The sequence below is a fragment of the Aythya marila genome (genome assembly GCF_965140915.1).
Source record: "Aythya marila genome assembly, chromosome: 13".
NCBI lineage: Eukaryota > Metazoa > Chordata > Aves > Anseriformes > Anatidae > Aythya > Aythya marila.
The window spans coordinates 8560106-8571001 of record NC_139054.1 but is presented as its reverse complement, the minus strand read 5'-3'; the positions used below and the strand labels follow the sequence as shown (position 1 = coordinate 8571001).

At 49.2% G+C, this 10896-nt stretch overlaps 1 protein-coding gene across 3 annotated transcripts in view; it reads left to right on the top strand.

Moving 5' to 3' along the window:
• The first annotated feature begins 3545 nt into the window (after nt 1-3545).
• DOCK11 (dedicator of cytokinesis 11) overlaps nt 3546-10896 on the top strand; it is an 82255-nt gene continuing 74904 nt past the window's right edge. For all 3 annotated transcript variants that reach the window (XR_014318413.1, XM_082771013.1, XM_082771012.1), the window contains exon 1: nt 3546-3685. Coding sequence is in view for 2 of the 3 variants with exons in the window: in XM_082771013.1 (XP_082627139.1) it covers nt 3584-3685 (102 nt within the window). In the remaining variant the exon portion in view is untranslated. The remainder of the gene's footprint in view (nt 3686-10896) is intronic.

Genomic DNA, 10896 nt, shown 5'->3' with positions numbered 1-10896 from the left:
CTGAGTCCTGCAGGTTCACTGCAGGAATGCAGGCTACTGCCCAATGAAGTGAAACAATGGGATTAATCACCTGCTTAAGGTCAGTCACTTAGTTAAGTGTTTTTCTGGGATAGGCCCTTTTGAAGGTGATAAAAAGGCCCACGGTTAACCAGTGAAGGCAGTTCTAAACGGGATTATTTGCTAATGATAATGAGTGTCTTTTACTTTGGTTCATAAGAAATGAAATCCTAAACATGCTTCTAACCCTTCAGCTTGTCTCAGAGGCTTTCAGAGCCGATTCCAGAGTCCCATAAATAGGGTTCTGGATCTTATATTAGTGTCAGCTACAGGCTGATGTCTATTACCCAAAAAATTGAGTGTCCCTTAGTGCATCTTCCACGTCACAGTGCTACTGATAAGTGGGGAAGATTCTGCTGTTGGTCTATTATGATGTCCCTTGCAAATCTTGTTTTCTTGTAGTCTGTTCTGTCCATCTGACCTAGGGAAGGAGCTGGCAGGAGAGCTGCTTCACCCATGTTGGTTATACTTTCCAGTGTATCTCCTTGCTGTTCACTGTGAGCTGGTGCTGTTGCTCACCCTCTGATCAGCCAGGCAGGTGCAGATGTCTCTGATGACTTGGAAAGCTGGAATGGATGTCATTAAGATTTTAACTGTCTAGAAAGTCATGTAAATAGGTAAATATATATATATATATATATATGTGTATTTTCTGTTATCTTGGGTTGCCAGTCCAAGCTTTTTTTGTGGGAATGTTTGGATCTCCAGGGTGAAAAGATTTCTGTCATATTCCATCATCCTTCCTTCCCTTCAAATCTCGGGCTGCAGGTCAAAGTAGCCTGGACAGCTGTTCACACACACCCTGGTATTGTGGGTTTTCAACATCAGCACACACAATGCAAAGCACTGAAATCCCCTTGTGGTTTCTGATATGTCATCAATTCTGTGCTTGCTCTGAGGACATTTCAGGCTTTTTTTTTTTTTTTTTTTTTTTTTTTTAAAGCTGGTAGTCAAAAGCTGATACAGGCTGGAGGTAGTTTGGCATCAGCTGTGAGTTCTCTTCTGGCTGTGAACTCCATGTTGTTTTAGGAGCTTTACTTTTGTTTGTTTGTGTGTTTGTGTCTGTTCTATTACTTATGTTTTATTGAAATTTCCTTTTAGGTTGGGTAGACCATAAAGCCTGGTTAGTAGCAGAGTACATTTCTACATTCAGGCTGTCGATTTTGCCTCTCCTCAGAAAGAGGAGTTCCCTGCCTGACCTTGATGAGTGAAGGGTGACAGACAACGGAAGCAGGAAGAGCTATCCTAAAGACAACCTTGGACTGCAGCGAAGACTATTTCTTCAGAAGACCTGGTGTTCATTGCAGTTCCTGTGCTCCCAGTAAATGCACGTGCACGTGCCTGGGAAAAAGGCAGCCGATCTGTCAGTTGTAACCCATCAGCTGGAGAGCCTGGTGCTGGGTGCTCTTGTTGGAATCTTCTAAAGGCAAAGGAGAGGCTGCTGATGCTTACATGGAAGAAGGCAGCAGCCTGGGCATTACTAAGTTATACACTGAAAGAATATTTTACTAAACTGTTTTTTGAAAAATTAAACTGGGATCTGCATTTTTTTTTTCTGAAAAACAGTCTCTGGCCTTTCTTCCCCATGCAAAATGAGATACAAGTCTTGCAACCTTGGGCTTTTTGCAGTAATAATAACTATTATAATTTTGTTGCAGTGATGCTGTGGCTGCTGTTATCTTGCCATTGTACTCCTTGTGCTTGAAACTCATATTCTGATGTTCGAACTTCCTGAGAGGGAGTCAGAGCTTTCTGCATGTTGTTTACATGTGATGTGTCCTTCCCATTATTTCTGTTTTCCTTTTGTTTTCATGCTTAGCTCCAAAAATCAGCCTCACTCTTTGCTGGTCTTCCATGGCTTCTTAGCTCATTTGAGTGGGATGCTGATGTGCAGCTGATCAGATGCAGCTCCTCACTGGCACCACACCAAGCTCATAACCTTACTGGAAAGTTCTTGCTTCTCACTGCATAAACAAGGGTGGGTGCTCTAGGGATGATTTTATTGCAAGTGACCCATCACAACGCTCTTCTTAGCCCTTTGGCAAATGTTCTAGTTCTCAGAGCTCTTCCTATCTAGCAAACCAAAGACAGAAATGGCACTGCTCTAAGTGCTGGTCCTTGATCAGAGGTGCTGTGCTGGCCCATGCTCTCCTGTGGTGCCCAGGCTGCCCTAAGCAACCACAGGGGCTGGGGCTGTTCCCTGCAGGCAGCATGAAAAAGGCTGCCCTGTTCTAGGACAAGCAGCCCTACGCACACAAGTTATGCTGTGTTCCCTGTCCTCTCACAGCCAGGTGACTGAGCACTATTGCCATAGCCCGGCTCATCACAGTGCAGTCGGTGGGGTTGTGTAGTGTGGCACTTTAGCTGGCAAAATCTCTGCAAGAATGTGCACGGGTGAAGGGATAAGGAAGTGAACCTCAGTGCTCTGCAGCTGGAATTGTTTTTCAGAAAGCTTATTGCTTCTTCAGAAACAATTTAGACAGATTTGGAAAAGCCTAGTGAAAGGATGTTTGTGAAATGCTAATTCTCCAGCTAATAGCCCCCTTCTTTTCCTGTCCCTCATCTAGTAGATATTTTACATTAAAGGATAAACTTTTAGATTTGTTTTGCCTCTGGTGTAGAAAATCAGAGCAACGCTTAATATGAAATGGTGTCTGCTGCCCCTTCAGTGAACTGCTAAAAAGCAGAACAATAACTCTCTTGCATGCTTTAGAAGTCACAAATAACATTTTAAATGGTTTGGATCATAATGGCTGTATTCATTGCCCCCCTACAGACTGGCTCTCACAATCTAACCGATTTCTCTATATGTTGTGTGACTGACAGCGTGCCTCTAATTCCAGTGGAGTCCTTGTGAACAGTATTTAATCAGCCATATGGCACAATATGTGTAAATTCCTTAACGCTGTGACTACAGGGCAGCTCTATTCCATTCAGTATTTTACTGTGCAGACAAAGCACACAATAAAAAACAAGCAAAAGCATTTAAAAGAAAGATATTAAGGTGCAAAATATATATGAAAAAAAAAATAAAAATTAAAATTAATGGATCTCTCTGCCTTTATTGTAATTTCAAAATCACCCTCCTGGGAACAATGCACGGCGCTAAAGCAAGCGGGACCAGGAATTAATCTCACTTCTAAGCACCCTTCCTTCCACCCCCGCTGCTTTGCTTGTTTTTGCAGCCAGAGAGCTGGGCTCACGGCTGCTATCATCACAACCCCGGAGAGGCTCAGGACCACGATCTCGTCCCGGCTCCAGCTTAACCTTACAGCAGGGACCCACCTGGGGCAGAGCTGCACGGAGCCTCCCCCCTCTCCGCTCCCGGGCACCCCGGCCGGGCGGCACCTGCCGCGGGGACAAAGCGGGGCCGCGCCGGGGGCGGGAGCCGAGCTCGGGCCCTCCCCAGCTCCGCCCGCAGCCGCCGAGCGGCTCCGCCCGGCCCCCGCCCGGCCCCGGCCCGGCCCCGGCCCCTGCCCCGCCTGCCCGCAGCAGCCCCGCTCGGCTCGGCGCGGACCATGCCGCTATGGCGGAGGTGAGGAAGTTCACCAAGCGGCTCAGCAAGCCGGGCACGGCCGCCGAGCTGCGGCAGAGCGTGTCGGAGGCGGTGCGCAGCTCTTTCGTCCTGGTGAGTGCGGGGCGCGGAGGGGCGGCACGGTTCGGCTCGGCTCGGGCTCGGCACAGCGGTACCTCGGGCAGCTCCCGCCGGGGCCGCGCCCAGCCTGGGGAGCGGTGGCGGAAGGGGTAGAGAGCGGCAGGGGATGCTCAGAGCAGGGGAAGAGGAAAAAGGAAAGGGCTGGGCAGGGGATGGGGATGAGGATGGGGGAGGTGGGGGCCACCTGCAGTCCCTGTGCCCGTCTGAACGTCGCTCGGAGATGCGAGGACCGCAGGAACCGGCGCTTCTGTCGTTTAGGATTAGGGTTAGGTAGCGCTCCCGTAGCAGGAGCGGGAATTAATAAGAAGCCATCAGTGCCGGGCAGCGAGCGAACAGGTGCTGGAGCTCACCCTGGTAGGGTGCAGGCAATGTAAATTTGGCAAATAAATAGGGTAGGACTGAAGGGCGCAGCCTGGCAAGGTGAGAAGGATGTGGGCATTGGCATAAGGGGCAGTGTGATGTATCCCAGGAATCACGCTCAAACGTCTGGGGCGAAAGTCATGTGCTTTCTCAGATGCATTTCATCCCTGCCTGTGGGATGCTGCAGCAGGTTGTCTTTGTTGTGCTCACAGCTGTGCAAATGTTAGCTGTGGTACCCTGGGTGGATGCTTGGGTCAGTTCAAAGCTTCCCTGGGCTTTGTTGGATGTGTTTCACTGCTGCTCATTGAATTACTCTAGCATGCAATCACGCTTGACCTTGACTTTGATGGAAGGTTGTTCAGTGGGACATGCAGAAAGTACAATACAAGTTCAGTGAATAATTCCTATTCAGTTTCTGCTGGCACATTAAGTGGTGTGTGAGCTAAGTGGAGGGTTTTTAACAGTTCTCTTTAAAATAGAGTTTTCTTGTAAATGTGTTAATTGCTAGGGCTGAAAAAAAAAATCATGGTAATAATACGGTCTGATTTCCTTGTGCCAAGGCTATTGTTTCCTGTGTGCAGTTGTTCAGGGATCTTTAGAAGCTCCTTTGGGGTTTGCTTTCACTCTTTCATCAACAATACATAGAGACAAATGCTTTGTGGAAGCTGATGGAACCTCGTTTAAAATGAGCTTGTTTAGGAGCTAAAGAGCTTTGGTATCCTACAGGCAAACAGTTACACAAGGCCTGTGCAGGGTTAGGTGGGATTGCAGATGAAAATAAATGAAATCCTGACAGCAACCCAAAGGAGCCAGCGGAGTCCAGCAGCTGTCAGCAGCCACTCTCTTTCTGAGCCTCTCTAGGGTTTCATTGCCCACACTGTTCCTGCCAACTCTATCTCATTCCCTTTCAGACAGGCAAATCCCCCAGGGCTGCTGTGCTGCTCAGTGTGTTTGCAGCCAAGCGCCGGAGGAGGTTGAGGGAAGGTGTCACTGATTCCCTGGGCTTGGCAGAGTTTCTTGCTTCTGACAGTTCAGTGGCAAGGGATAAATCCCAGCACTTCTGCATCACCAGGAAGAGCCATAAGATGCTGCAGCGTTCAGGGACTGTGGAAGGAGGTAGTGTAAGCTTAAGGACTGTCTCAGATAATCACTGCAGGTGTCTGAAATGCTATGTGTGAGGTGCATACTCCCCAGGTTTCTCCAAGGACAAGGTGGTTCCTCTGCATCTGCCAGATCATCATGTTTGTGAGGAAGGGACGGATGTCTGTGCTGAGGTGTGCTGGCTGTAGCTGAGTCCACAGAGATCTGTGAATGTTAACATGGATGAGACAAGGGGTGGGGAGCAGAGCTAACACTGCATGTGCCAGATCACACAACTTCATCTGCAGGAGGAGTGGGCACCATAAAGGTCCATTACTGTGTAGATGGAGCTCAGCATTTTGGGCATTCAAGGCACTCCCTTGAGAGGAGGAACTGTCTGGAGTAAGACGCCATTTGCAGTTAGTGAATGAAATACTGCTAAATGAAAACATCTCAGGGAGGAGAACCTTTAACGTCACAGAAAAGGTCAGGCTGTGTGGAGCCATAATTTGTGCGTCAAAGGAGACGCATCTCCAGTCAGGAACACTGCGCTCCTGCAAGGCCACCCTGAGTGAGTGGGACATCTGGCGTGATGCAGCTCCCAAAATGCTGTCCTGCAGGTGCAATGCAGTTGTTTCTGTTCCTGGTTTCCCATTTACGCTCACCTAGCACCATGAGGATATCTGTTCTTCTCTTTGGTGTGCAAACCTGGAGTGAAGTCAATGTGAGTTTTGTTGGTAACTTCTGGCAGGGCTTTGCTCTTTTGTGAAAGGGAAGCAGCAGAAAGTGTGGTGCTTGGGCTTCCCAGCAAAGAGAGGCTGCCCACAGCTTCACTCCCAGCCTTCCTGAGGTGGCCTGTGTTGCCCATGTCCCACCCATTGCCCTTTGCACCAGCTGCTAGGATGCAGTCGTTGTTCTTCCTGTCATGATTTAAGGGGAGCTGTGATCCTGATCTGTAGCAGTGAAAGTCTAGGCTGTGGTGGGGAGCTCAGAGGCAATTCAGTCCCCCTGGATGGGGAAGGATGAAGCACAGCTTTCACTTGGTGCTGTTCTCTTTCTTCTTCCTGTGCTGGTGTTCCCAGTGTGCTGGCTGTCATTCTGGCCTTGCATCACGTTCACAGACAGGCTTTGTAGAGGAGGTCTTGGCAAGAAAAAAGACTTCAGCAGGAATCTCTTGAAAGCACACACAGCCCTACAAAGCACTGCTGCAAGCACTTAGGGTGCTGTAGGCACCAGGGCATGTGGGAACCCCGATTCTGTCTGCACACTTTTCTTTGCAAAGCTGTAGGGCAGATTGTATCAAATTCAGCTTTGAATGGTCCCTGATGCATGCTACCGATTATAAATCATTGGATAGAGATTTGGCAGAATAACAGACAAACAAGGTCACTGTTGAAATAGACAAATGCAAAAGCATTCAATTGGCTGGTGGGATAAATGACATGCAAAACAATGAAGGAAAAAAAAAATACTAAGATTTGGTTAAAAAGAAGAACAGTCAAAGCATAAGTATGATAACTGACACCACTCTTAACCAAGGGATTACCTGCAGTTTAAACCTTGGGGCACCAATAGTAAAATACTGTGTTAAAACTGCAACTTCAGAGCCAGAGTACAAAGTGCTGATGCTATCTGAGAGGGGTAGCGAGGCCAGACCTCTAGCAAGAAAAGGAGCAGCCAGGAGACCTTTGACAGTGAATAGACACTCTTCGTTTTGGCTCAGACGTTCAATGAAATCTCCCTCCTCTCCATGTTTGGTGTGTTGCTGGCCATTAATGGGAAGGTCGTGTGGTGAGGCAGGGGAAACCTGCGCTGAGTTGCCTGCCAAAGTGGGACCTGCACAGCCATGGCAGCACTGTGGGACAGAGCTCAGCCCTCACCAGGAGGATGGAGCCCCATGCTCCCTGGCCTGGAAGAGGTGCCTGTGCACCTCTCCCTTGCCCCATCTTTGCTTTCCACTCAAAACGTTATGGGGTACTGTAGAGTTGAGCAGAGCGCATGTGCTTGAATGAGATCTGTAATTTGTGGCACTGCCAGAAGAATAGCAAAGGCTCTGCCTTCTGCCTCAGGATGCAGATCAGCTGCACATGGTCACTTGCATTGTTTGGCCTGGGTGAGCATAAGGCCAAGGCTTCCCTGTGCCTCCCCACCTCACAGGAGCCGTGCGCCCAGCAGCGGCAGGGCCCTGGTGGGGTGAGGGTGGTCTCAAGCCAGTTGCAGGCTTTCCAAAGGTGTAATTCGCTGTGCTGTGACAGAGAAACGAAATGTGGGAGATCACAGGAAGAAGTGTTTGACAAAACCCAGACAATCCATTTTCCCACAGTGCTGCCAAAACCAGTCATCTGGTGGTAATTGTAAGTATCCCCCAAGTACTCTGATTTTCTTTAGATCATTTCTATGCAGATTAACTGAAGACCCATTCACTGCTTCACCACAGAGGTTTACACAGGATGCAGACCCAGAGCATCATACCTGGGCACCTGCAGCTGTGCAGGCTTTCCCCAAGCTGGGTGTCAGCCCTCTCTGTGGGTCATCCCAAAGCGCAGCTCGGTGACATGTGTCCTGTGCACGCAGGCACAGCTTGGTGCTGTGTGCCCCACGCGCTCAGGCACACTCACAGCTATCAGCCACACATCTGGCAGCACGTGAACTCCCAGCAATTGCAATGTGGGAGGACCTCTGCTTGCAAACAACTGCATCAATCCTTGCCATACAGATGTGTTCAAATCCAGAGCATCTTCTCTCCTATGTTACGCGGTGCTATGGGATGTGCTCCCTGTAACAGCACCGTGAGACTGTGGGCAGCACGCCAGGAGGAGAAGATGGCTTTTATTTGATCCTGGTGGGACTGGGTTGGTATGTGTTGCTCAGTTTCAGGCAGACACAAAATAGGAGATAAAAAGCTCCCAAAGAGAGATATTAAGAAGGTTTTGACTTGAAGCAAAAAGGCACTTTGTTCTTTCTGTGTGTGTGTAGTTTGTTTTTTTTAACATCTTAATCTATATTGTATGTGACTGAATTTGTACTCATGCAGGGGAAATCAGCTTTCTGTATAGAATCCTATTTTAATTATCTAAATTTGCTTTGATCAATGTGCAGACTGTTTATGCGCACTGCTCGTAGCGATCTTAGTGCTGAAGAGAGACACATTATATGCATGTTCCCCCTTGGGTGTAGTCAGTACTCTGTGTTTGCATAACTTCAATAGAAAAAGAGATGTACTGGAGACAAGGGAGGAAATTCAGCCCTTACTTCAGTGGGTGGGAGTTTTGCTGCCGGTTCAGCTGGGGCAGGCTTTCCTGCTGCGGCTGGCTGCCTCCAGAGACTGCCGCTACTGCTTGCTCGAGTGGTTTCTGTGGAAGTGCACACAGTGAGATTATTACTCACAGGGGCTTAGTCAAGAAAAAACTTATACACATTCTTAAAATTAATCACATACTTTCCTGAATTGGGGCTTGTGTACTGTGAAGGGCTGAATTTAGCTCAGCATCGGCTGGTTGCTGTGACATGGCCTTGGGCAGTGCATGCAGTGGAAGTGGCCTGGTTTGTTCCTGCGTGAGCACAACTGGGGTGTGCTCTGGATGAAGGGCACCACTTTACAGGGAGGAGCAAGGGCCCTGCTACACCACACAGCTATTTGGGGCCACTTCTTAGCAAATCTCCTACCAACGCCCAGTCCGGAAGAGAGAGCAATACCTCCCCCATGCATGCCTGTGTGCTGAGGAATGGGTACTGTAGTCTGAGCTGTGGTCACTACAGCCTTTTCTGGAAGTTTTTGGAGACTACAACAAACTTCTGATAGGTATTAAATCTTACCCTTCCCAAAGCATCATTTAAATATGATTCATCTGAGGAAGAGAGCAAACCAGGCAGCCCTTAAACTCATGTGCATGTACCTCTTGCCACTTTTTGCTGGCTGTATGGCCGGGGCTTTAGCACTCATTGGACAAGGCTGAGAACGGTTTGTCCTGTGCCAGAGGCAGTGTCATGAAATTACAGGTGTCCCTGCATTGACAGCATCTGCCCCGACCTGCCACCGTCAATGCAGTGAAACGCCTGGAACAGATGGTTGTTCTTGGTGCCTGCAGCTAGTGCCAGCAATGCAGCTGGGGACTTGGTGTGCTCAAAATCCAGTGAGGGGACAGTTCTAGGGCTTTGTTTCATCTCTTTCTGGTGTCTGGGGATATTTGCAGAGTCCCTCCCAGAACCAGGATCATTTGAACCTGGGCTGCTGTAGTGCATATTACAGCATCCTTTCATATAGGCAGTTTGGTGTATCTTAGAGTGTTTCACTTAAGTCTTTGCACACTGATTTATCATCTCTAATGATGCAAAATTGCACAAGGCTTTTGACATTTCTGTGGCCTAAGAATGCAAATCACAATCACACACAGTAGCTGAACAGCAACCACTCCTGGGGCATATGCGTGGTTTTAGATTTCCCTGCTTAATTGCCTCCTCACTGCTGTTCTGGCCAAGGAAGAGAAGGATGGCTTTGTATGCCTTTGTGGGCATCGCTGTCATCTTAGAAACGCTGGAGTGTTTTTCCCTGCTGCCATCTCCCTCCATCTCTTTCATTCCCTTAAAAAGTACAAATCAAAGCTCTCCCTTGCTGACTCCTCTTCCCTTCAGCGCAGCCCTGTCTCATCTTTACCATTTTTCCCTGCCTCCTGCTGCTTCTCTAATGGGGTCAGGTCTGCTCATTCCTAACCCCTTTCTCACCCCTGTCTCCTTTCTTGCTGAACTGCAATTTCTTTCTCTCTTCTATTAATAACTCCTGCCACAGGGCTATCCCTGGGGAGCAGCTGTGTGTGGAAGGAGACCCTACCTGCTTCAATACAGAGCACTCCATCCTCCTTCCTATGTTTTGGCAGTGGTTGGGAGCCTGGGATGCAGGTTGGAGCTGTGCTAGCAGGGTGCAGATGAAGGCCATGGACTGCAGCCTGCATGCCGAGGGCTTGGGGCAGGGGTACCCAGGCAGCAGCAAGGTCCCGCAGCATGGCAGAAGCTGTGGCTTCTCTCGGGTGTTTGGTAGAACTGGGGAATCCACGAGTGTTGATTTTTTTGTGCAATCCAGCCCCACACATCTGCAGAGTTGCTGCAGGCTGTATCAGGAGAGATCTTCTCTCTTCTCAGGAGAGAAGAAAGGAGTCTCCTCCTCTTGTAGGGAGATGATTGTCTTGGCTCTTCCCACAGCAGGCTGGGGCTTCAGGAAAGTTGCTCTTGGCTCAGGTTTCCCTTGCAGTTCCACTTTTTTCTCCACGCTCCCTTGTCCCTTTGAATAATGCTGGAGCTTGTGTGGATGTCTTCACCTGGGAGAAACTTGGAGGTGCTTCCATCAACAACAGCATTTCATCTGTAGCTGAGTCGAAGCATTGCAGAGCCTGTCCAGCAGCCTCAGAGACCCTCCTGGAGCACTCAGCCACCATGTGTTTACTGGGGAGAACGTGGTTTAACTTTGCAGCCGCTGCAGCCCAAAGGCAGAGCTGAGATGGGCGCTGACACGATTTCCTGAGCTGGTTAAGTCACCACTGACATCCCCGGGGCCTGACTTCACTGTTGTGGGTGTTCACTCTATTGCTAAGGCAACCCAAAATCAGATTGTGACTTCCTGCTTTGGTTCCCCCTGCAGTGCTGCATGGGCTGGTGCCTAGCTGGGCAGAGAAGCAGCTCGCCTCCTCCCGGGGCTGCTCGCCTGCGGGGAGTGGCTGCCCAGTTGGCTCGGCCCAGTGCGAATGAGATTT